This window comes from Struthio camelus, chromosome 10 (assembly GCF_040807025.1).
Source record: "Struthio camelus isolate bStrCam1 chromosome 10, bStrCam1.hap1, whole genome shotgun sequence".
In the NCBI taxonomy this organism is placed as follows: domain Eukaryota; kingdom Metazoa; phylum Chordata; class Aves; order Struthioniformes; family Struthionidae; genus Struthio; species Struthio camelus.
This window is the reverse complement of record NC_090951.1, coordinates 9,157,803-9,184,893: the sequence shown is the minus strand read 5'-3', so window position 1 is coordinate 9,184,893 and position 27,091 is coordinate 9,157,803. Positions and strand designations below refer to the sequence as shown.

The 27,091-nt window shown below is 36.2% G+C and overlaps 1 protein-coding gene across 1 annotated transcript in view; it reads left to right on the top strand.

The window, feature by feature from the left end:
* CDH8 (cadherin 8) overlaps positions 1-5,899 on the top strand; it is a 153,729-nt gene extending 147,830 nt beyond the window's left edge. The window contains exons 11-12 of the mRNA XM_009669844.2: positions 2,356-2,607; positions 3,816-5,899. Coding sequence (XP_009668139.1) covers positions 2,356-2,607; positions 3,816-4,309 — 746 coding nt within the window. The 3' untranslated portion in view covers positions 4,310-5,899. The remainder of the gene's footprint in view (positions 1-2,355; positions 2,608-3,815) is intronic.
* The last annotated feature ends 21,192 nt before the right edge of the window (positions 5,900-27,091 follow it).

The window sequence follows — 27,091 nt, the reverse complement described above, 5'->3', positions numbered from 1 at the left end:
CGCAGTGGCACAGATAATACTGAGTATAATCCAGGAGTTTGATCCTATTTGAGTTGTCAGAATTCTTAGGAGCTCATACCTGAAATTTATCTTTAATAAACGCATATGCTTCCTTTAATTTTAAAAAGGGCATGAGAAAGGACTAGACTATTTATTTAGCTCTTTATTTTAACTATCATCAGTTCTGATGTGGCTGTTTCTAACTTGAATAGATAGAAACTCTGGATTCCTAGAAAGAAAAATCGTAAGAATAATCCTTTGTGTTCTGCAAAGGTATTACGATGTAATCATACTAATAGGGCTTTATAAAGAAGTTGATTTTTTAGGTGCAGAATGTCTTTACAGTATTAGGTTCCCATGTATTTCCCCTCTTTCCTTCTGCATCTTTCCCTGTTTTTGTACTTCGTAGACTGGAAGCTGCCTGGAGCATACTTTGTCTTCTTTTATGCTGGGGTAGTGATATGCTGCACAAATATCATGAGCTGCCAGAAATGCTCCTGGCAATTATAGACAGTTGGTACAAATAAATTAAACATCTTTTAAACTCTTTCTTGTTTTCAAGAGAGGACCTGACCAGTACGAAGATCAAAGGAGATAACAAAGCTTTCCTACAGCCACTATATGTATATACGCACATGCATGTTATCATGCACTTCAGCTACATGTTTTTCAGTTTCATCTCAGAGTAGGGTCTTTGTTGTGACCGTCAGATGAACGTTGCCTGTCTTTCAACCCGTTCTCTCCCTGCCGGCCACGTAACTCCCAGCAATTTACTTTCTTCCGTGAAATGCCACTCAGTGATTGCATTAGTCCATTTTATAACATAAAATATCAGTAGACTTACTTTTGTTCGTGGTATTTCAGGAACATTTACTTTGGTAATATAGGAGAAGAGAGGTTAATGAAAGGAGCTACAATCTAACCCTTCTACTCCCAAATATGATGCACAACTTTATTTTTCAATTGTCAATATATTCTTCAGTAACACATACACATTCCTATTCTATGTGCCTGTGAGAATCATTTTTTTAGCTTGTAATGTTACTTTTGGTGAAGGAACACAAGAAAACAAACTAGTAGAAATCAACATGCACTCTATTATTATATAACTCATAATACTGATTTGGATTTTGATTTTTTTTATTCAATTTTTTACTCCATGGAATAGAGCATTTAAAAGCTAAATATTTGAGTTTGTAAATAAATACAAGTGTCTTTCATATTTGACATGCTCCCTTACCATGGTTTATACCTGAGCATTCTGGCACATACAAGATCCTTTATATTTGAAAAGACTGTATTCTTAAATGGCTAGAATCTACAATTACCGACAGGCACTAGAAAATCTCAGGCATTCTATGAGGAATTTGATTCAGAACTTATTTGTACATTAAATGACTGGCTTAGTTCTTACAACTATGTGGAATGGAATTTATACAATTACCCTAAATAAAATCAACTCTACTCTTACAGCAATTGCTTACAGTGGTCAATTACAATTAATAGTATTCAAAATATCACAGATGATACCACATTGTTCTTAAGCATTCAAGGAGTTATATTTTAATCATTTTAATGATGAATTGAGAACTTAGTGACTATCAGAGGTTTAACTGTGTATGAGAAAAACAAAGAGGAGAGAACAAAAAAGCATGGTAGTCAGCATACCTGGGTGTGTTTCTAAAGTTAAGTACCTGGATAAGTCTGCACAGGTAAGAATGTCCTGGACTCATTTCCCCTGGCTGTCTCATTGAAAACACATTATGTTTTGTTTTGTTTCATTTTCATCAAGCTATTAAGGCCTACTAAATGTTTAGATCACTGAAAATTAGGCCTACAACTTTTAATGCACTCAATCTTTATATTACCCATTAATAAAACAGAAGAATCTTTTATTGCAGAGTGGAATATTGCACAATTTCTGCTTTTAATACATGGAACATTTGCTTTAATTGTTGAATATGCTTTATTAAGTTTGGGTTACTTTGACAATTAATTTATCTTGTGTTGGCTGAATTTTTATGACTGTGCAACTTGAAAAACTCAGTGATGAATCATGATAGGAAAAGATTGAGCTATAGGGATGTATGCAGGGAAGAAAGTGTGTGGGGGAGTGTTGCTATTCAGTTATGATCATATCGCATAACACAAGAAAATGCATGTTACCCTCATTCAGTTGGGCCATGGGCAGCCAGAGGAAAAGCGGAAGGATTTCTCCATCATGTGCTCCCAGTCTAACGAGTATAATACAGTGTGTATGTGTCTGTATACAGGTTTTCTGAACGCATTAAGAAAAAGCTGTGTTTTTAGCAGTTATTTTAAGTGACAAAACAATGCAAATTTTCCCTTTTCCAGATAATACTCTCAGCATTTTGGCAAGGCATAGTGGATTCAGCCGGCAGAAGCAAGAAGTATACCTATTACCAATCATAATAAGCGATAGTGGAAATCCTCCCATGAGCAGCACTAGCACCCTCACTATTCGAGTCTGTGGTTGCAGCAGTGATGGTATTGTCCAGTCCTGTAATGTTGAAGCATACGTACTTCCCATTGGACTCAGTATGGGAGCCCTAATTGCAATATTAGCCTGCATCATTTTGCTACTAGGTATGTATTCATTTCACAGCCTGCAGTTCAAAATATTTATGATTCATAAATGGCTATAAGTAAGCAAAGAAGTCACACAGGAGGAAATACAATCTGGAAAATTATTATCAGTTGGATATATGTAATATGCATTGGTACCAAAAGACATCGTGACTGGGTCCCTATTGTACTAAGATCTGAAAAAAAAAAGCATATAAAGAAAAGTTCCTGTCTGAAAGTCTTACATATAGGTTACATAATAAAAAGGTTTAATTATGAAACCGACAATCAAATCAATGTATGTTGAGGAGCAAGGTGAACAGAGTATGTGCTGCAGATGATGGAAGTTGGATTATTTGTTATGTGTTATTTCTTCTAAGATTTGTATGAATTTATTCCAGCTTGTATTGGCTTAAGGAATATTGCAGTTCTCCCAGATAAGAAGCACTATGTGTTTTAATAAAACATACAAAATTAGTATGTGACATCAAGCAAGCGAGGGAGAGAACAGTGAATGAAGAGCCCTACTTCTGTGCCTTGCAGCTTCACTTTGTAACTGAGATTTACATCAATAACTGAGATTTCAGCATTAAGCTGCAAAAACAAGTGTAACCAGTTTAGTGCTTTTTTTGCATCTGTCCATGATTCTGAAACTGATGTGATCTCAGCTCTTTCTTTTTCCCTTACAGTTTCAGTCTCTTTTCTACTGGATAGTTTAAATCTTTAGCAACACATAAACAAAAGACAAATTTCCTTCTGTTATTGGGCCTACGTTTTCAGAAAAACACCCTCTAATTATGAAAAAAACTCCATGTGTAGATCATAACTGCTACGAAGTGTAGATCATTATAGACTGCTGTTCAGTGAATGATAGCAACTTGACTTCACCTAGGTCTGTAACTTTTAGAAAAGGAAAATAAATACTGTTGTCTAAATTTGAGACTCAAAACTGGGGGTATTCAAAACGTTATTGCTTAAATAAAATTAAGCTTCAAATGTAGATATGAGCTGATAATTGAAAACTAGAGGATGAGCCAGAGCTTCTGATTAAATTTTCATCACTCAAGTGGAGCGTGGTTAAAGTTTTAGGTCTTTCAGCTTTTAACTATGCTTTATTGCTCTTCTTTGAACAAAAAGCCCCCACCTCTCACCTGCCACAAATGTGCTCAATATGTAATGCTTTGATTAGAAATTTTTCACCTAATCAGCCTATGATGCTTTCTTTGCAGTCATTGTGGTACTGTTTGTAACACTGAGAAGACATAAGAATGAGCCTCTAATTATCAAAGATGATGAAGATGTGAGGGAAAATATTATTCGCTATGATGACGAAGGAGGTGGTGAAGAAGATACAGAAGCGTTTGATATTGCAACTTTGCAAAATCCAGACGGAATTAATGGATTTTTGCCTCGTAAGGATATTAAGCCTGATCTTCAATTTATGCCCAGGCAGGGTCTTGCACCTGTTCCTAATGGTGTTGATGTTGATGAATTTATTAATGTCAGGCTTCACGAAGCTGATAATGATCCTACAGCTCCTCCATATGACTCTATCCAGATTTATGGCTATGAAGGAAGAGGTTCAGTGGCTGGTTCCCTTAGCTCATTGGAGTCTTCTGCATCAGACTCAGATCAGAATTTTGACTACCTCAGCGAATGGGGTCCTCGCTTTAAAAGACTTGGAGAACTTTACTCAGTTGGAGAAAGTGACAAAGAAACTTGACAGTGGATTACAAACTTTTTCACTGTTGACTTAACAATCATGTAATATTCTAGGGCCACTGCTGTTAGTTAAAACTAATGTGGCTTTTTGTTTTAGAGGCAAGTTTAGCGCCAGTCATCTATAAAATCAACTACATTGTAATGTTGAACCAAAAAAAAAAAAAGTAAATGTTAGGAGGTTAAGTCTTGTGGAGTGTGAAGTAAAGTATGTGGAGTGTCTAGAAGTCTTTGGATATTTGATATTCACTTGGCCACTCTGAAGATGGAGATTTGGATCTTTGGTTATCTTCAGTGAAATGAAAAGAATGAAAAGAAAATGGTGCATTGTGAGGTAATGGCGTTGCAGGAATTTTGCTGTTGAACAGTATCTCCTGCCAGTATGTGTAAACCTAATGGTTTGTTTCTGCATTGTCAACAAAGATCCCCCCACAGAAATGTTAAAAGCAATATCTTGGTCTTCTTAGCAATGCTGAAGAGAAATAGCATTGTAAATCCCTACTGGCTTCTATTGTGCAGTGACCATACATTGTACATACAGTAATCGTTGGCCACGTAACCACAGACTGATGATCTTTCAATATTGTGTCAAGCCTTAAAATATTCACATGTTCTTAATCCATTCCAGTGATGGGTAACAAATCCTACTAATGTGCAGAGGTTCAGAGGCAGGGGTACAAAACTTTCCTTTACAAAAGGATTTTCTTCTAGAAGGATCAATCCTGTGCTTCATCTTCTGAAAGGTAAAAAAAAAAAAAAAAAAAAAAACTATGAAAGGGGATGGACTTACATATATGAAAGAATTGCTGATTTTATTGCTAAAAATTGAGTTTATTTGTTCAGTCCTTGAAATAAATATTTTATTGATGTCCATTACTGCTTTTATTTATTAAGACTGATAATCTGTAGAGTAAGATTATACAGAAAACTAAACTATATCCGTTAGAGGTTTTTTTTTCTATATATAATGAATGTTTAATACATGTACATTTTGAAAAGAAAAATGACAGATTGTTGCAGGTTAAAGCAGTGACCTATCCATTTGCAGTGGTTGAATTTTAAGAGAATGCTGGCAGGAATAAAATTTTCCCAGAGAAAACTTTTGACAGTTTTATATCTTCTTCATAAATCTAGTACCTGGTGTTTTTAATACAAGCACAAACAGCTGGAAGTAAACTGGTTCATGTGAATATTTAAACTACTGACTTTTAGAATTCCACACATAACACAGTTCAGTAAAAAAAAAAAAAAAATGCTTATAGTTCTCCACTGTATTAGAGCAGGAACCAGTGTGTACATAATTTTACTGCTTATGTTATTAGCATTTCTTTTCTATAATACTCATGGTGATGCACCAGGGCTCTTGCACACAGAGAAAGAGATTCACTAGAAGCTGCAAGCATATTCAATTTGTAATGCAAACTTGCCATTTAGAAGTAGCAACTGTATAATAAAACTATGTATTACATGCAAATCATTTTAATTTTCTACTTTGTTTTGATGCTATATTATTGTTTGTTTATTTACTCCATGTATTGTATTCAGAGAAACTCCTGTATTGTTTCCTACTTTGTGAAATATATTTTTATAAATACTTTTCTTGTTACTGCTCTTCTTTCAGTATTACCTATATACAACAGAAAAGAATCTCCCTGAATAACTTTATAATCTGTTGATGGATGCATTTCCTCCAAAATAATTTACTTAGCAGCCACAATAATTAATACAGTCAAAATAAAAAAGCAATAGATGTTTGAAACAATTTTTGACAACACACGAAGAATTAGATATGCAGTAGCCTGTGACCACAAGAGTTAGGCGTTTGTCCAGTCCTCAGTGTGCCATGCTGAAAATTAACCTCATAAACTTTTAAAAAAGTATTCTTAATAAAAACAACTTGCTGTTTTAGGATCCTCAGTTATGTTTATTCTGCAAACAAAAGTGCCTTAGCACGTCACCCCCAACTTTGCATGCATTTCAAAGTGGAAACATTGACGTTTGCTTTAGCTATGGTACAGCTGGTTTTAAGGACTGTAGTTAGCAAATAACTAATGCAAACACCACTTCTACATGTATCGTAAAGGTTTTAATGAAATTAATGACATCTCCAATTCATTTAAGTTAGACTGTACTCACAAATTTTGTCTCTGAATAACTTTATTTAGCAATTTTTGTAATAATGAAGAGTGAAGTCACCAGAGAACAGAAAAGCAGCAGTCACTTAAGGTTTCATTGAAATCAAATACATTTATCTAGCAGATTGTAGTAACAGCCAAACACATTATTACTAATCACTTCCACCAAGTGCCAGGGTGTTCTGCATTGTTGTCATATTAAATCTTATAGTGCATAAATGCAATTCGAAATGTAGACTGAACCAATTTCTAGTTTACATCACAACCCTGAGAATAAAAGAAGGTGCTGTGACATATGGATCACATTATTGTTTATAGTCACATAAGTGTTTAGGACAAATAGATCTGACTTTGAGTTATAGTATACGCTGCAGAGCTTTGCAAAGCTCCTTAGTAGGAAAACTCACAAATGGATAACCTTCTGATTGCCTTTTTGATTGAAAGTTCCATCTGAGACCACGACAGCATATCCAGTAATAAGATTTCTAGAAAAAAAAAAATCCCATCACTGGCACTGTGGGAGAGGCAAAGCATGACAGAAATCTCATCATTGTTGGTGAAAAAGATATGGTAGCTACTACTGTATGGCTTTAAATTGTGCATTTATATAGGCTTTAAACACAAATATCTACAATGCATAGGGGAGAAAAAATAATGAATTTATGGGGTCTGCCAATAGTGACATGCTATTTTTTAAACTCATTGCTACCCCATCAGTGGAAAATGATTCATTCTGCAAACAAATTCAGTGGTAATTTGAATATAAAATTTATAGCACTACCCGTCAAAGGGTTAAGTGTTCATCATTCGGTTTTGCAGTACTTGCTCCTTTTTTTGGACAACGAAATTAATACTGTATAAAATTGTTTTGGATAACAGTGGTATTTAGAGGATTAGAATCATACTGTCTTATGTTTCACGTCTAGATTTAGACATATTAGCAGCATTCTTTTTAAGCATGTAAAATGGTAATTCATCTTTTTCAACAACATTTAATTAGCAATTGACTCATTGTAAGTGACAAGGAAAATACATTAAATTAGAATTATTAATACTGATAAATTTGAGAATTTAATTCCCAAAATCTTTTACAAATGCCAAGAGCCTTACAGTCCCATTGATTCTGGCTTGCCTTCATCTAGCTATGTCTCACATTCTTTTGTCAGAACGGCTAATGTAAATCATCCCGGACATAAACACTGGAATCCTAAATTTTTAGCCTGGACATTGTCCAGACCAAAAATTCAGCTCAGGCATTTCAATATGGAAGTACTGTGAAGTGAATGTTTATACATTTACTAATTATAGCTCAAATTATTGATGATCTTCAACATCTTCTATCCTTTACAGTAGTTGGATGTAGACACTATTTCTGTGCTTTGACCTTGAAACCAATTCACAGAAATACATTTTTCACCTGGTATCATTTCTGCCTTTTGGTCTACGATGCACTTGAAATGACTGTGAAATATATGAGAGAGAAAAAGCTGAAGACTTTCATTTAAATCAACAGGTGCTGAGCATAGGAGAAACATTTAAAACTATGACAACTCCAGATACCATCAACTATGTCTGAGCTCAGCACTAATAATTCTCAATCTGGAGAACAGACAGAATGTCTGCAAAATAGTATATTCTAAGTATCTTTATTTGTACAGCCCTGCTAGAGTTGGAGCTATTGATTTTAATATAGGGAGCAAAATAAATCAACTAGACCACATGCATGTGTTTGTGTGTATCTACGTATGTTTGTGGCAATTTTTTTTTTAGAAGCATGCATTGTCAGTGGATTCTAGAAATGGATAGAAGGGTTTGGAAAGCTGCTCTGAGATTTGTCCAGCCATAGGAAATTTTGCCAAGTACTCTATTTCTGTATCTGATTTTCTTGGGATATAATTTCAGTCTTAGTCTGAGCTATTTGACTGTTTCTCTCCTTTTCCCTGCCCCTCTCTGCCCCAGTGCACCTATCCTGAGCTATAATACTGTGAACACAGTATTAGGATGAAAGCTCATTAAGACTGCACAGCTCTTGTTCAGCTCATTTCAGCTGGTGTTGCTCAGAGATTGAAAGCAAGCTGGTAGGGCAGGAGAGTAGAGTTCATCAAGCTCTTTTCCTCCTCCCTTATTATCCTATTTGTGTTTTTAAAAAACCTCTATGCAAGTAGCTTGCTTTTCAGCTGCAGTCACAGGACTGTAATGTTACTTTAAGGAGCTCAAGTGCTACATAAAAAATAAAGTGCATAAATGGAAAGCAGTTCAGAAAGGTATCATAGGAAGATTTATAGCGAACAGGCTGGGCTACTTATACCAGAGGGCTATTTTATATTTAAAATAATGCAGAAAAATCTATCTAAAGCAAACCATGGTACTGTTCAATTAATAGAAAGAATGTACAGTAGCATCAGACGTTCACAAAAATTTCTAATCAAGCAAAATGAAGAAAGGTTACTCAAAAAGTTTATTTTCAGATCTGGAGATTGTTTAGCAGTGGCAGGATGTCCTCAAAAACTGAAGCTTTGTAAAATTAAAAAAAAAGTGGGAGGATTCACCAATGAAGAAGTATTCATCGTTATTAGAGTTTGCTTTCAGAATGTAGTAGGTGTCATTAGCACACAGAGTATTGATGGAGTGAACAGTGGAAGTTTTCTGTAGTCTATCGTTCAGATAGGATGGACTCATATTATTTCTACATTTGTGCACTATTTGTGCAAGATAATATTCTGGCTTTACAGAAGGTGGAAACCAATTTAGCTTGCTGTATAATTCACTGTGATGGGTTTTGTAATCACACTGCAAAATGAGTCTAGCTGCTCTATTATACAATACTGATACAGGCTTGTGTGCTGCAGAAGTAGTCCTTCTCCAAACAATGTCACAGTATTCTAAATGAGAAAATATAAAAACACTGACAATGCTTTTTGTGCAACTGCAACTAAGATAGCTTCCAAAATGGCTAATAAAGGCAAGCAGAAAGCACACAGATTCTGGCAAAGCCTTGCAAATGCGCTCATTAGCATTGCAACACAACTATGTCTTCTTTCTTTTTCTCTCCTCCTACCCCCACCCCCACATTGCCAAAATTAAACCAGTAAAATGAACTAAATGAAAACTTCAGCCTTTTCTTTAGAGGGGAAATGTAGCAATTTATAAAATGACATTTCTTCTCTTTCCACTATTTCAGAGGCTTGCATGAATGAAGTCCATGTGATGATGACATGCAGACAGAATAGGCAGGTGGAAGTTACCTGTTTCATTACACAAAGGAAGAAAGCTTATATACAATGAAGGTAGTACCCTTTCCTCAAAGTCCTTTCATAATAAAGCTCTTGCAGGGGTTCCTCTAGGGAGTTCTTATGCCGCATATATCCAAGGAAAGCTCCTTTTAAAGTTATCAAAAATAGATCTGTCCTTCGTTCTGTGCACTCAAACAACTACCGTATCCCAAACAACTACTTTACGTCCAATATTGGCATTTCAACTTCCCATTCATCAAATGAACACAGGCCAGCTATTCTGTGGTAGGTGGCCAGACTCATGCCACTGTGCTTCTCAAACACACGGAGTTGTTTTTTTGCTGATGTGGAAAGGCTCTGATTTGGGAAGTCTGGAATACGCAGTCAGTGAGATAGAAGGCAGGTCGCATAGGGTTGGAAATAGCTGATGGTAAATTTAATGACAAAAAGTCAATTCACTGCTCCTTATAACAGCTTCTTTTTGACATTATAAAATAGGTCTTTTGTTTTATCTGTTTTGTCATTTCTTCATTAATAGAATTTACACTAATTGCAACATTAACACAGTTCATGCTGCCAAATTTCACAATCTGGCAATTTTAACAATATGAAAACAAAAGATGTGCATTTTTTTTAAATTGAAATATAAATTATTTAATTGGATGCAATGTAAAAGCAGTTGTATCACCTTTAGAAAAAATTACAGCAGTCCTACATTTCTGTGCACAAATATGATCACTTTTGGTCTCCTTTTCAAACAAACTGGTACACTGTATTCACATACAGTTGTTAAGAGTTTTGCATGCATGGGAATACCTCCATTTCCTTAGCTTTTGTTTGAAGAATAAGCTTCCTTTATGTTATCAAAGGAGTATGTCATGACCCAGTCCTATGGACGAGGAAAGAATTGGTTCTATCAAGCATCAAATTTTATATGGATTTATATTCAAAATCATATGCAAAAGCAGAACCCAGAGCTGAATTTGCAGTCCTGGTCAAGCGTCTCAGCTGTGAAATACTGCAGCTCCAAGCCAGTTTTAAGGCATGGTCAAGCAGGTAACCAATTGGAGCTAAGGGATTATTTGAGCAATGTGTATAACCTCCCTTCGCCACACAGCTAGCCAGTCTTGTTGCAGCTGTCAAGCACACAGTTATTTTCCAGGTTACATCAGGCTCCTGCCAAGTAAGTTCTATGGCAAAGTGGTGAAAGTGGTCAAGAGCCTGCCATCTACAGCAGGGTAGATGTAGCTTTATAGTCGTTGCATTAACACAGGTTTTGCAGTCTTCCAGTCAGCACTGGCTTCCTTTCAATTTTTGCATTCAGCTCTAACTGTTTCAAACTGTAGCAAACCAGTAAAACCTGTTATACCAAATAAAGATAGGGTATTGTTAAGTAAAATGTCACTGCAACATAGAGCAGGAGATACAATTAATCCTTGCAGAAAAAGGTCAAGTATGATTCATCAATAGGTTTGATGAATAGTAGGTTTTTAATGGATATTTTCCAACCCCCGTACTCCACATGAAACAGCAGCCATCTATTTTACTGTATAAGATATTCCTTCCTTAAATAAAATATCACAATTGATGAAAAAGGGGCCTATCATTGCATAGAACCAGCCTAATATCTGACCAGAGCAAGAGCCTACATTGGTGACTTCTTTCTGTCCTATCTTCATAAATGCTTTTGGATTGTTTAGCCATTCATTATGTTTAGCATTGTGTCTGGTCTTGTCCACATGAGAGCTTGTTTGAGAGCTGTTTGACTCAGACTCTATTAAGAACCCTTTCTTTTCAAGTGGTGTGCTAATAACAGATAGGGAAGAAAAGTAATACCTTAAGAACCAGTGACTGCCTTAATAACTGCTTTTCCAGTTTTTCCACAGTTTCCTTTTCTCTATATATTTTATCAGTTAAAGGCACAAGAAAGAATTAGGTGATTGGTTTTTGGCACCCCTACTGTCACGCAAACTGAATCTATTAATTGTGAGAATTTACTTCCAGTTGTATTATGACAGTCAGATGAACATATGCTGATGTTAAGAGCGCTTATCACAAGTCCAACTTGCAGCTGAGAAGGGAAAGAAAAAATAAAAAGAAATTTAAAATAAAGAGAAATAATAATATATCTTTTCTTAAATCTTGAGAATGATTCAGTTCAGTTTTAATTTTCATTTCCTACTTAAGGGTTCCAATAGTTCTAACAGTTACTTGCACTGAAATCCATGGCTGCTAGCTAGCTTTACATGACAAAGGTCTGTATTTAGCTCCAAGAAATGCTAAACAAAATGTTCATATTGTGGAACAGAATACACAGATGAAATCCGTTTTCTCCACTCAAGGAACAATATAATGAATGAGAGTTCAGGTAAGCTTTTTGATAGGAAGTAATATTTCACATTGAAGAACAAGTCTCCATGGCTGAATATTCTTGAGTTTCTCCTACATCATTCAATTCTTCATCACAAATTAAGCAGTGGCTACAGTAAACGAGGTTTATAGAGCACAGGAAAAGTTGTTGGCAAGACAGGGATTGTTATGATGTCTCTCCAGCAGGAGCAGGAGTTTTTTAAGTATGGTAGCAGTTTTGATAGCCTAGGAACATTGTTTCTTAAATAACTGAAAGTTACACAGTGCTCCTGATTTTAGCGTTATGCTCTTCAATGCTTTCTCACCTTAATTTTCCTCACTTTACTCTCTATTTTTTTGTCTTGGCAGGAGCCTAAAAACCAGTAGGCTGAATAGGCATTTCAGGGAGCGGACCTAGGAATCTGCCATACAGACTGGTGGGAAGCAAATAACCTTTTCATTATGTAGTATCCCAGAACAGAGGAGGAAGTGTGTAGGGCTTTATACAGTGTTATATGTTACTACAGAGATTTCTGTGGTTAAGGAATGAATAAGAACTGCACCGATGAGTAAAGGGGTTGTGAACTGTTTAGCCCTAGCAAGTGCCCACTGCACCAGGTGTGAGTGCTTTAGACTGAGAAGCACTAATTGCCTATTTGTGTTTTGGCATTTGTTTATGATCACTTTTAACTGGAAGGTGAAGCAGAAAAAAAGGAGTAAGAAAAAAAAAAAAGAGGTACTAAGCTAGAAATAACAAACATCCGATCCCACCTAGTACCTGACCAGGTAAGTGTGTAGCAATTTTTTTTTTATGCTTGTCATAGGAAGTCAAGTATTTTTCTTTATATTTTGAAAGCTGGAATTCAAATTACGAATGCATGGAAGTGCTTATAGGATATAGTTTTTATTCATAGCTCTAGATGCTTCACATAAAACATTCAAACAAGTTTTTAGAAGTTGTGAAGGGCTAATAATGGGGGAAAAAAAGGGGTACAGCTGAAGGAAAAAAATTACTGCTGTGAATAGTTCACCTAGCTCAAAGGGTAAAAGCTTCTCCTGTGCAGGGAACTAGAGTGAGACCTATACACCACTTAATTAACACTTAAACCCACAAAATATGGCCCTCAGCACTGCAGTGATTCTCTCTGAGGACACAAGTGTAGAGAATAAGCTTCAAACTTGCAGGCTATTGCCATTATGTTGGCAGTCTCATACATCACTGTAACTTTCACGCCTGTACCCAATGGCTTTACAGTCCTGTAGTGCAGTGTAAGCTGAAAATGTTGAAAATTGTACCAGTCAGCTGGTGAAAATTCAAATAATGTACAAGAGTTGAAAGTGAATGAGCAGCTAAGACAAGAGGTGTCATGTATACTCAAACCACTGTGTTGCAATCTGAGTCTGAATATGATTGTTTTTATTGTGTATGCTGTAAGCCCCAAATCTGATAGGGAATGTAGTGATTTCTGGGATGAGTAGCAGAGCAGAGGAGCAGTATAAATGAGAATAACAAAAAAGCTTTTCTTTCTACTAAATATATTATAAATACAAGAGATAGTATGTGTGTGGAGTATGGGAGAGAGAAAGAAATTTCCCCCCTCCCCCCAAAAATCTGCTAAGATGGACACCTAACATACTGAGATTGAGCCTTTAAACAGGATTACAGATCAAACTTTTACAGTTCTCAAGTATGTCTATTCTACTGAGTTAACTATTAGGAAACTTACATACCTTCTCTGTGCCTTTTTTTTTTTTTTAAATGCTCTTATCTGCAATACAAGCAACTTTTTTTTTCTTGTTATAAAAGGAATCATCATCAGAATCACATGATCTGAGTAATAAAAGATGGTGTCTGATCTTCTTGCTGTGCCTTAAACAGAATTCCCTATTTCAGATTGCCTCTCACCCAAAGGTGAAAGACAATCAAACATCTTACAGTATCTTTTTCTGATATTTCAGTATTTCATCTCTTTGATTTGATATTTATACAGCTCCTTTGCCTGTTGCAAACTGAAAGAAAGAAATGTAAGTTTTTTTTTTTTTTTTGTTTAAATCATCCTCATTGATCAACTTCAGAGAAATAATATTGGGTGAAGAAATTGTTTTCTTCCAATTCAATAGAATTTCACAGCAACAAAGGAACTCTTTGAGTGTGTGTGTGTGGGGGGGAGGGGTTGAGACTGTTTTCCAGAACAGATGGATTTTATTACCTTCCATGCACATACGTACACACACAAACACACGCACACACTTGTATTTGTATTGGGGAAAGAGTTACAATGATTCTAACGTTGATAATACTGATGCTAAAAAGAAACCAGATAGTTCTGGGTTTTTCCTGAAGTAAAAGGTTTAAGCCTGAGCTTGATTGCCAATGAGTCTTTTTACGTGATACAATCACTGTGGAAAATGCTGATTGAGCCCTGAATGAGTGAATGACTGGCCATACTGCACAGCTGTCTAGCAGACAGTGAGTATCACAGAAGCATGATGCCAGAGAGCGTTGTTGTTTTTTTCCACAGAATCATAGAAACATTTAGGTTGGAAAGGACCCCAGGAGACCTAGAGTAAAACTCCTTGTTCACAGCAGGGCTAACTTTACAATTAGATCAGGTTGCTTAAAACTTGAATTTCGAAAATATTCAAGGATAGAGGCTCCACAGCCTCTGGGCATCTGCCCCTGTGCTGTGGATAAACTTCCATGTGAAGATTCTTTCCTCTGTGCTCTCAGAATTGTCTTTGAAGTTGTGGTCATTGACTCTTGTCCTTCCCCTGTGTGCTTTTGGGAAGAGTCTGACTCGGTGTTCTCTGTAACCCCATTTTAGGTAACTGACAACTGCAGCTAGGTGCCTCATTACCCTTCTCTTTTTGCAGGCTAAACAAACCAGCTCTTTCATCCTCCAGCATGGTTTAGGCTCTTTACATTTCACAGAGAAACATAATAATTTTTCAAATATATGCAGCTAAAAATGTCGTGTATTTACCCTTCAAACAAAAATATTAAGAAATGGCTAATCTTACTTTTTTGCCATGTATTAGAAAGGATATAAGCTATGGAATTAGCATTTTAAAGATATTATATGACATCTTATTTAACTATTTCATGCATAGGCATGAGAAAGGAGTAAAAATCATATGTGGCTCAGAGTACTAGCTGGCATAAATCTATACGCTGAGTTGACATATCAGTCTGTGGGAGCTTCATTGATTTAAACTACTAGATGATTTCAGCGTTTTTTTTACTTTTAGGCAAAAGTTGAAAAGAAAAATAAAACTAAAGAAAACTTTCATCAAAAACAAATACCAGCAAAGCATTATGTAGATGCCAGCAGATCTTAAACAGAAATCGAAGAAAGCTCAACTTTTGTGGATCAGCTGACTATATCTGACTATTACCGTCCTAGTATTTCAAAAAGCAGAAAGAACCTATTCCAGCAGAAGTCGAAGGCAATATCTAAAATAAATGTTTTAGAGATTAGAGATCGATTGGGGAAAGATTCTGAGACGTATCGGGAAACCTGGTTCCATGCTGATAGAGATTTTAGACTTAGCTGGAACTTGTAGTGGCCTCTTTCCCCTTGTGTGGTGGGAACGTCTTCCATGGAAACCAGCCTATGAGGAAGGACTGTACATTCCTGGGATTCCTGAATGCATTCCTGGGATGATCTACTCAGATGTAGCCTAGATGAGTTCAAGTTTATTAGAAAGCAGTTCTTCTGTCTCATTAGGAGACCAGAGCGTGACTTCCCTTACTCACTTAGTAATATACTCAGTATGGGAGTACTCAATAAGTGTGAGTGAAGGCATTAACATCAAAACCACAAAAAGAAAAGATAGCAATTAATCTTGCAAGGGACTAGATATTTAATTCCTCTTGAGGAAAAAGACTTTCAGATCTTGTTTTGTAAAAATAGCCAATAAGCTTAATGAAGTCATACAATACTACAAATAACTTTTTTTTTTTTTTTTGAAGCAGGAGTTGTCATTGTAATACAGGGATCAATAAAGAGATTTATATAGTTGCCAAGCAGATGCTTTAGAATAATGGTCAATTTCTCATTACCCTTTACTCTATTCCTGTCTTATTTTATGTGCTGATAGCTCAAAAAAGATTTCTGGCTTATGTCTGTGTGCTTTACTGATGATGTTCCTGTGGAACGTGTTGCATAGCAGACTTTTTATTTAATGTGGGGTGGCAAAAAAACAAGAAAAAATCAACCCTCAGCCCTTTTCTCCTCTATTGCTTATTCTTAGTAACTTGTATTTTCAATTAAAAAGAAGTCACTCTAAATCCTTTTGGTATGGCATAGAGGAAATCTATGTACAACATATATTTTGATGCATGTTTGACTTCTGAAGGAAAAAAGTTATTTTTAATAATCACTTAATTCATTTAAAGAAGAATGCCACGTACCGAACTAGTGCCATTTTCAGGAACTGATACTCTGTTTACAGGTGTCGCTGTGAACGGGACTGAGGATGATTGTCTTGAATGATAAAATCTCTGAAAATAAACTTAATGTGATATTTGAGCTAGATAATTTCTGAAGTCTATCTTATCAATAAAAAAAGACAAGTGAACAGTTTGCCCTTGTATTGCCTGGAGTTAGTAGAAAGGAGAAGAAGTAAAAGAGGAGATCATGATATTGGATTGGGGAGAGAGACAAAATTGTAATAGAGATCCCCAAAAAATTGTTTTTTCCTGTTAGTCACAGGTGATGCCTAAAGCATTAGCCTGGCTATTTGCCTCCATAGTTTAACTAACAGCCACTGTTCAAGACACTTTAAGAAAATTTTCTAGAAAGTTTGATTCCACCAGGAGCTGAAGAAAATTGAAGGGGAGGTATATACTTCTGCATCTCTAATGTACATGATGCAGTTTCCATTACTGTTGTAGGTGAGTGCCTCAGTTTTTTAACAGTTACCTTCACAGCCCCTCTGTGTTGTAACAATTTGCTATACATGTAACATTGCATAGATGGAGGAGGTGAAACTGATGGGCTAAATGATTCGTGTAGGGTCTGCAGAAAACGTAATCAAATGGGAACTGGGACCTAGACTCTATGCATGTCCTGTAAGACCAGGATAGCCTTCTTTCCTATTTGTAATAAAGCAGACTATATAATGGCTTTAATTAGTAAACAGAATAAATTAAAACTGAAGAAAGTAAAATAGGAAAGATCTGATTTCAGTTTATTATCCTTTGATTATACTCCCTTCTTCTAATATATTTGTGACGTTATCCAGTTTCTACTGAAGTGAACAAGAACCTTTCACTGAGCCTAATGTCATTGTAACCAAGTGATTAAAAAATGATTTCTCACCATTCAGATGGGTGATCCGCCTCATCCTTTAGTGACATTTTTAAGTGAATCAAACTAGAATTTCTTTGCCAGATCAAAAGCCTAATCTTCTGGGCAGGTGGGGAGGGTCTTGTAAATCAATAATTTGCATGTCTCTGCCCTCCCGTCAGGTACCTAGGAGTAGAATGGAAGTATGATATGGGAAACACATTTCTAAAGGACCCAAATGGGGGTGGTAATCTCAGGAGAAGAAAAATGACTCCTGACTGCTTTTTTTAAACCAAAGGGCTGCTTTGGATGATCATTCAAAAAGCTTTCGAAATGAACCTTCAAACATTTGAGAATCATCCTTCCCTCATGAAAGGCCTTTTCTGCATCACATCAGTGAGATGAAATGAAGACGAAGGTCGCTCTGTTTAAAATTATTTCTTTCTGACATTGGTTTGAATTTGGCTTTTATTCACTCTGAAGCAATCTCAGTGGAGATTATGTGGCAAGGGCTGCTGTTCCCATGCTCAGAAATTTTACATTTCAATGATATGTTTGCATTTCTAGAGCTAAGCAGATAGAAATAAGTAGTGATTTGAGCATGCCCTGAATCCAGAGTGTACTGTCCACAAGTTATAGAATAAATGTATTTATTAGGGTTTAAATAGTGATCCCTGTTCCTGAGGGAGTTGGGACTAGAGGAGAGGATTCTAAAAGTCACAGTGATGTTCAGATTAGCCCTGCCCTGAATGCACTGTGAATCTGATGTATCCTTGGGTAGTTTGGCCCCGCTGAGCGTATGCTCTGAAGTTGATAGGCAGGCGCAGCAAAGAGCTACTCTTCCGACTGAGCTCCTCTGACATGTGGAGCTCTTGGACAAACAGCCAAGCTTATTTGTTTTCATCTGGTTTGCAAGGAGTTAATATAGGGGGCCTCATCTTCTGTGTGGAAAGAAAAAAATGGAAGAGTGGGTCCTGTTAAAGGGAATGATAACTCATTCCCTGAAAACTGGAAGAAAGTTGACAGATTTCTCATTTAAATCCATGAAATACAATATGCCTGACAACCTTGCTACTCTTCCTTTTTATTACACCATAATGACTGTGTCAGGCTGTCAACTAAATAAACAGAGTGACTGTAACAACCTCTTTCTAGACAATGAGCTTTTCTTTTTTTTTTTTTTTAAACAGTCATGATCCAGAAGACTTTAAGTAATAACATTCCATAAACTATCAGTCCAGATTCTTGCCTGTTTCTTACACCACTGAGAATCTGCAGTAATTTCAGTGAAGTGAAGTTGTCATGCAGAGCCAGCTGAAGCCAATGAAAAGAATGGTAGGTTTGCCTGCAACCTGCCTCCAGATTTATACTACTGTAACCATGCTGCTATGTGGGCACTGATCCCTGATAACATCTGAGTAATGATCCCTGTTAACTTTTTGGTTTTTTGTGCTTTCATGATATCTCCCATATTTTATTTGTCCCATATGATTAAAAGGTCCCAGGCACTGTTCTCTCAGTGGTTTGAGGAAAAACAATAGGCCTGGAGAGAATATCAACAAATGACTTCCATTTTGCTTTAATATATTTGTGATGACTATGGATAAAAGGATGAGGTAATGTATGCTGAGAAGCACAGCAGTTCCTTACAAGACCAATGTTCTTTAAGAGTATGACAACACTTCCTCTCACACGTAGGCGTTATTTGCTTACCTACATATTTCCTCTTTCCTGTTCTCTGTTTTGGAAACAAAAAAAGTTATCAATCTCCTGGAACTGTGCTGTTTCCATGGCAGTTTAGTAATTAGGTCCGTTCACCAGAGGCTGTGATTAGTCCAATAAATTCCTCTGTATAATTCTTTCAGACAGAGCATTGCCCTGTGTTGCTAGCTTATGAGTAAAGTACAACTCTTCAAACTAAAGGCACTCATTTTCTCATTTAGGTCTTAAATGCCTTTATTGTGTTCTTTTCGGTTTTAAATTATTTTATAAAAATTAAATTTAAATTTTTTTAAGTATTAAATTCTGATCTAGAAATCTAAGCTATGACCTTAGAGTGATCCTCAGCAGGGAGCAAGCAATATGTCTTCAACAGTTTCTACTCTTAAAAAGTGCTAACAGCAGGACAGTTTTTGCTCCCAAATGACCAAGGCCAGTATGATTTAACTGTTAGATGCTTTTTTTTCAGTAGAAACAGAAGAACAGCCCTGTGAACAGTTCACACTATTTCCACAGCTATTACATTTCAGCATCTACAAACGGCCCTTCTGCTGAGTTCTTATAAACCAAAGTAGCATCCCCAACTGGCAGGAATGGGGTGACTAAGATGAGCTCATATCTGTTCATGTGCGTGGCCTGGCACCTATTGCATGGTTCTCCTACCTCAAATCAGTGCGCCTGCAAAGCTGGGATATAACACTCATCTTGGTCTGACTCACATTTATATAATGAAATTGTACTCATACAGTTGTTATATACACAAGTGAAAATTCTATTGTATTTCTGTACAAAGAGAAATTCCTTCCCCCTTCTACAAGTATTGCTATATGCAAGGCCACAGGTGCAATGTTTGCTAGGAAGTGGCCTGTATGACTAAAACATAGGAGCATATTCAGATATACATGGTACAGAGAACATAAAGTGAGGTAGTTCTTATACAGAACGCTAAACTCCGGTGACATGGAATTTCATGCTGATTTTGGTACTAAAAAGTTAAGTGCCAAATGTCATATTAATCCATTGTTCAGTTCCCTCTCACTGCACCTTGCCTTCTCTTATATTTATTAATCAATTACTTCTACACTATAAGTTGCAAATTCTTCAGGGTTCTCCAACAACATTAAGTGAAGACTTTTAAATATTGTTTGCACCTATTTTATTGAATCACAAGTCTATGCCATAAATATAATGCATAGAAGTTTGTGTCTTCCTATATAGTATGAACATAATATATGTGGTTTCCTATAATGGTATAAATGCAATCCTCAATGTTCATCATTCCAAACAAATATACAGATATTTGATTAAGTAGTAAGTGAATGAAAAATGGCAGGAATATGCTATATTCACAATAGAAGAGGAATGAAAATCACTATCAGAGTTTCACTAAAATTTGCAAGTGACATTTCAGAAACTTGGTGAAAGGTGGGTTTTTTTGTTTGTTTTTTTTTAAGACTTTTGATAGGAAATGCAACACTTCTTTTGTAGGTGAAAAGGCAGTAAGAAAGAAGAAGCATAATATATCCTATTTTGAAAACATACGTGTTTGCATACACGTTGAAAGGAGTAACTTTCATCTACTCCTTCACCTCAAAGAAGAATCAACAAAATTATTGTTGCTTCCTTGTTTCTACAGCAGTGAAAACACGAATTGTGGCAAATGCCAAAGAAATACAAAATATCTCATTCCTTTTTCAGTCCTTCAGCAGTTTTATGCTGAGAAATACAAAGGAGTTTCATGCCACTTACTCTCCCTTTTCTCTCTCTCTCTTTTTTTTTTTTTTTTGTTTAACCCAAGGACTAAATCAGGAACTTTTTATTTATTGAGAAAGAAAAAGGGAATAATAATTTTACCTAAAGTATCACCAGAATAATTGAATATGAAGGGTAAATGTATCAAGAGGTAACGTGAAATGTTGCTTTGACAACCAGAACTGTCAATTAGCTTTAGCTTTGTTGCATTGACAGCACGACATCTCTCCTGCACCAGTGTTGGTTGTTAAAAACACAGCAGTGAAGCCTTTGTTCAGGCAAAGTCTGAGGTGCAGCTCTTTTGGACTGTGGAATTTTTTATTGGTTGAGAAGGAAAGTCAAAAATTGGCCTTTTTACTAGAAACACTGATGAATGTTTCAGTGTTGGCTAGCTAACCATACGCAGCAGTTGTCAGAGCAGGGACCGTATTGCCCTAAATAAAAGGACAATACTGAGTGATCTTAGCTGTGCATGATATAAGCAAGCTAAGAAGCAAATTACTCAGAGGGTTTGGAAATTGCATTTAATATAATAGCCCTATGACCGCTTAAAGCATTTTTATAGGCTTTCTTAAAAAAAAAAAAAAAAAAAAATGCCAGCGTAGAGAACTTACCAAGGGAAATCGGCAGCCTTGCTGCTGATCAGTAGTCAAAGAAATGGAGTGGTGATGGATGGATAATCTCTAAATGTTGTGTTTATACACAGGTATATAACAGATCCTGAAGTATCTGTAACTGGAATTACCATTGCCACACTTTATCACTTTTGTGGGTGTTTAATGGGTAACATTTAACTTCTTTTGCTATTTTTTTAAAATTACTTAACTTGCATTTGATTTATTTGAAAAAGCCCCCACTTCATTAAATTGCCAGATTGCAGTTCAAGAGTGCACAGATGACCCTTACCTCATTATTCCTTGACAGCTTCTCTACATTACAAAATTGCATTGTTTGAACCTGTGTTAACTAAGATGGTAGAAGACTGAATAAAAAGAATATGGATCTTAGGGGAAAGTACAACCAGATGATGCTATGTTAAATACCCTGATATACACTGAAGACTAAACTGTTTTACATTAGGTTGATGTCTGCAGAGTAGTAAAACTGACTTTAAAAAAAAAAAAATCATGCTTGCTGATACGGCTTGTCTCAGCATAGGATTGCAAAGTAAAAGGAAAGTTGAAGTTATTTGAATACTTGATTCATCTGTATTAGAAGCTCACAGATATAACCAGATCTCTTCTGAAGACTGTTGTAATCCCCACTCTTTCTTCCATCCAGCAAGCAACCTTTGTTTTTTCTCCCTGCCAATAAATACAACCTCTCCTCTAAGAAACATAAATAGGTGAAAATATGATGGAACGTTAAGATCTGGAAAAGAGAGCTGATCTGTGACTATACTAGAAGATAACTAGTGCCAAGTAGAATAAAAATATGGCCACCACTTGTTATTCAGAGGAAACAGATGCTCAGCCCATATCATTGCCATGGAGACTTTGAATTTCTGAATACCCTGTTGTTGAACCTTTAGAGATGTAAATGGGTCATGCAGAGCACATAGCTCTTATTAAGTTTTGAATATGCATAAGTATAAAAATGAGGAATCATCTACCTACATACAGTCTATGATTTTCTTGAGACTGATTTGTGAGTACTAGTGCTAATTTTAGTCTTTTTATTAGTACACATTATGTTTGCTATGAACTAAATGGCAGGGATTGCCCTTTTAAAGTACCTTGAATTTTCAAATGACTACCTGGAAGTTGGAAGAATGCACAAAGCTATCCTGTTAAGCACTGCATTTTTTTTTCAAGTGCTCTGTTATTTTGTGCTTTTTATATAACAAATGTTGTGATAAGAACAATATATGAATACCAACAGTATTTCTTGTGGAGACCTTTCCTCATTGGATGCAAGAGGTTTACAAATATACTGAGATGCATCAAAACATACTGACAGCCATCTGAGGTATTATTACAGTTCTGTTTATGTGTGTCTCAACCAGATAGTTGGTTATGTAATTACCATCATGATCCCAAATAATGTGCTGAAAATGCTCTTAAGTATTGCACACTTTATTTATATTATTTAGTATTACTGGATTAAATCAAATGACTAATTCATGTTCTATTCTGTATTTGTTAAATAGTTCACTTTTTAGATATACTGTTAGACATTAACCAAATAATTCATGATTCAAGATCCACATTGACACAAAAGCCTAAAATATTCCATAGATATAAATGCCAGCTAAAGTACATGAGCACTAATGATGGAGCTGAACAATTAAGTTCCACTCCAGAATTTTCCAAGTAGTTATTTTGTAATGATACATCATTGTAAATTTAGATTTTTTGGTTTTTTTTTTTTTTTCACTCCTCCTACTGAAGTAAGTATTGCTAATTTAAGCCAAAGAGGGATCTTGATCTTGTCACAAGAGCTAACTTTGTTAGTACTCTTATTTGATTCTTAACTCAAGTTATTGAGTTGCATGTAGATGAAAGCAAAGAAGCAATGCTGGGAATGCCATAAGGCTACAAGCTAAAACAACTTAAAATAATTTGGAGGTTTTCTTGCATGAATTTTACTCCGTCTTATAGTGCAGAAGAGTGAGTCATTCTATGATAGAAATTCAGAAAGTATAAGTTAATCTAGCATCCTGATATCTTGATTCCCTACCACCACCTGCTGCGTGTGTGGGGTTTTTGTTTTTTGGTTTTTCCTCCCTCCCCTTTAGACTACTGGGTATATAGAATGGATTAACTAAGTCTAAAGATTCCTACTATTTAAACTGTTTTAAGTTTACACTACTCTTCCTCTAGTGCATTATATTTAAATTTTGACTAAGCTTCTTCTGGCCCATTCGTTATTAAAAATTCAGGCAACAACAAAACTTTCAAAAACAAACAAACAAACAAACAAAAAACGTTAATACCCCTTCCTTATTCCACTTGTCTCACTGGATTTGAACTTGGTTTAACAAAGATAAAACTGAATGTGCTTACTTCTGATACTGCACTTGTTCCCTGGATATTCTGAATATGGTTTTTCAATGTGTTCGTTTCTTCCTAGAGTCCATTTGAGAGCCATATATGATTCATCGGCTGACTGCCTTGGTAGCACTTCAGTCCAAAGAAAAAACAATAGCATACTTCTTCCAGTATTGCAGATCTATATATTTTTGTTTAATTTATCATCACACTATGTTTTAATGTCCGTTTTCTGTTAGATGAAATGGAAATTATATCCTTAAGCAAACAATGGGGGATTCTGCTGGTATAACCTTCAGGGTCAATCATCTCATTAGGAGCCAGCTTTTACAACTGGATGTTATTTATAGGAGAGGGATTTACAAGCTGTTAAACTAAACAATAAATTAAATTGTCTGCGAGCCATTGTCATGTGATACAGAAATTTCCCTTGGGTAACAAGCTGTTGCTTTTTCAATGGAGAGTTTTGGAAAATTTTAATACATTCCATTTGTTGCCAGCATAACCTTTACAGGGAACAGTCCCTTTCTTATTATGATGGAAAACTGTGCCATCAGTGTAAACTGCTCCAGATGCACAGCGAAAATTCAGCAGTCACAATCCACAGGCCTCATTTTAATGAATGCTCACAGGCATCTCTCTCTTTTGCTAATTGTTTTCAATCAGATTTAAAATACCACAGATAGAGAGTAGCTCAGTAGTGCATTAACGGTTTCCATTAGCTAACAGTTTTTATTAAATATATTTAAAAAGTAATAATCTGAGAGGTTGGCTAAGCTTTAGAAAAGGTTTCCATCTCTGCATTTTGAAAATACTAGCATTGCTTCAAATAACCTGCCAGCCCAAGCATGACGTGATTATAATAAATACATTGTGACATCATATGTCCAGTGTTCTTTAAAGTAGGTAGACCAGATCTCTAGCACGCCTAATGATGCATTCAAGCTTAGGTCCTGATTCACCAAAGCTGTTAAGCGCTGGCTAACTGAAGTGTATAAGCAGTTCAGTTGTTACTACTGACACTGTTCGTTCTATGTGTTTTGCTGCAATGTTCCGCCTCAATCTTTTCAGGCGCTTCAGTCTTAAGTATTACTCTTTTCATGAAAATTCTATTAAATGTTTTGATTCAAATTATTTACAGTTTTCATAGCGCTAAGCCATTGTTCAACTGTGTGTTCCAGCTTACCTCACTTTCCTCCATTCCTTTTTAATAATTTTCCTATGAAAGAAATATAGTCCTGTTCTAATTTCTCATTTTCCCCTGTTTCAGCACCTCATTTTTTTCCTGAAAAACATCTGTACCTTAATGACTCCAAAGAGAATCTTCCGTTGCTTACTGTGCTTGTGCTTATTCTGACCTTTTGCTCCTTACACTGTGTAGGGGTAAGCAGAGAAATAGAACGTGGCTTTCAAGACTTCTGAACTCCTCACAGTCAACCTTTCTGGAAAAGATATCCAGTCAGGTGTTTTCTTTGAAGGAGGGAGGAAGGGGAAAGAAAAAAAATCCCACAAGCAAAAAAACCTACAGATAAACTTTTCTGCACTTTAATATTTAGTCTGTATTGCTAGATATTTTAGAAAGAAAAAAAAATACTCTAAGTGTATGTGAAGTAAAGCTTAATCATAGGAACCAAATGTTATTTACAAAATCTGCATTAAACTAACCATGCCATAATCCAGTCAAGCCAGTAAACCTCAGATAACTCACTTGCTATGGGACCTTAGTCAGCGCTAGACTAACTTCACAAATTTAAACAGTAGATAATTTTTGAGGAGTTTGACTCTAAAATTAAACTGTTATCAACATCAGACCTACCTGCTGTCCTTATGCTCAAACTTGTGTTGAACACACAAAAAATGTCCTGCAGAACATACTATCACATAAAACTACTCTTCTAATTTCTCACACCGTATCAATGTGAACAGATTTACCTGCAGAGGGAGCTCTTGTGTGGCCAGGGTAGTGGCTCTGCAAAGAACAAGGAGTAAAAAAAGAGGAAATGAAGCCCCAAACTTGGGTAAAAGCTTGGATGACTTAGATAGTATCAGCTTGCTTATCATCACTGAGTTTGTCTGTGCCTAAAGAGTACATGCTCGGCGCAGCAGAAGAAGGTGGGAAGGAACAATGCAAACTCTTGCTTGGATGATAGATTTTGGACAAGGTATCGGCTGCTGTTTAGTCAGGGAAGATAACGCTGCTCCAGCCTGAGTTGTCGCATCAAATTTTAACCGGGGGGGGGGGGGGGGGACAAAAACCAAAAAACCTGCATGCCTCCAACATGACTTGAGTGCTGTGGGTGCTCAAATAAGCCAAAATGGATAAGCATGCAATTAGCTTCTGCTAGACTACCAACAAAAATGTTCTCAGTCCACCCATTTGATGTTTTAAGTCACCTGAAGACCTGCTTACAGTGGCTGCCTGACAGTTAGCAGAATGGACATTGCTCAGTTCTACTTCCTTTTTTGGTTACCTGTTTTTACTCTTCAGAAATACTATCACACTAATTTAAGGAGTTAACACTCAGTGAAACCTCCATGTATTGACTTGATTTTTTAAAACTGTGCTTGACTGTGAATATAAAGCTACCCCGTATAACTCCCATGGTACCACATGGGGTGAAAAATTGGAAGTGTAGCTTATGACTCATGTGATGCAATTTTCTGGAGTATTGCAGCATTCCTACATGATGCCTTCTATCCTGCCAATCTATTGACAGAAAATAAAAATGCGTGCTTCTGTCTGTAACTAAGCATACAGACAAGTCATATTAATGAAGGTAGAGGTCTTGTTACCCAACAACAAAACACAGTTAAGTCAGTACACTTAAAACAAAAATCATACCGCTTAGAAGTTGCACAAAGGCAATAGATTACGAGAGCCACTAGTTACGTGAGTAGTCATTGGTTAGGGCAGCGTTGGGGGGTATTTCTAGTCTTCCATGAAAAGCTGAATCCATGCTCAGACTGGCAAGAAGCCAAGGAGGGCATGAAGTTTTCACAGCAAGAAGGGTACCGTCTGTGCCTAGCTGATGCACTTAGCATGGAGGAGACAACTGCACAAGTTACTGTGTTCTCAATAGTGTGTTCATGACGCTTAATCAGGTAATGGATAGGCGGTTTAGTTCTCTAACACACCGATGTGTGAGGGAAACTGTGGGGAATAACACAGGCTTCCTAATACCTAGAGAAGCAAAGAGAAAATACCCTTTCCCAGTGAAACTAAACACTAACCATGGATGGCTGCTGGCAACTTTCACCCTGGCAGAAAGATTATTTAAGAACCTGTGCCCTATATTGCAGGATTTAATTCTGGATAT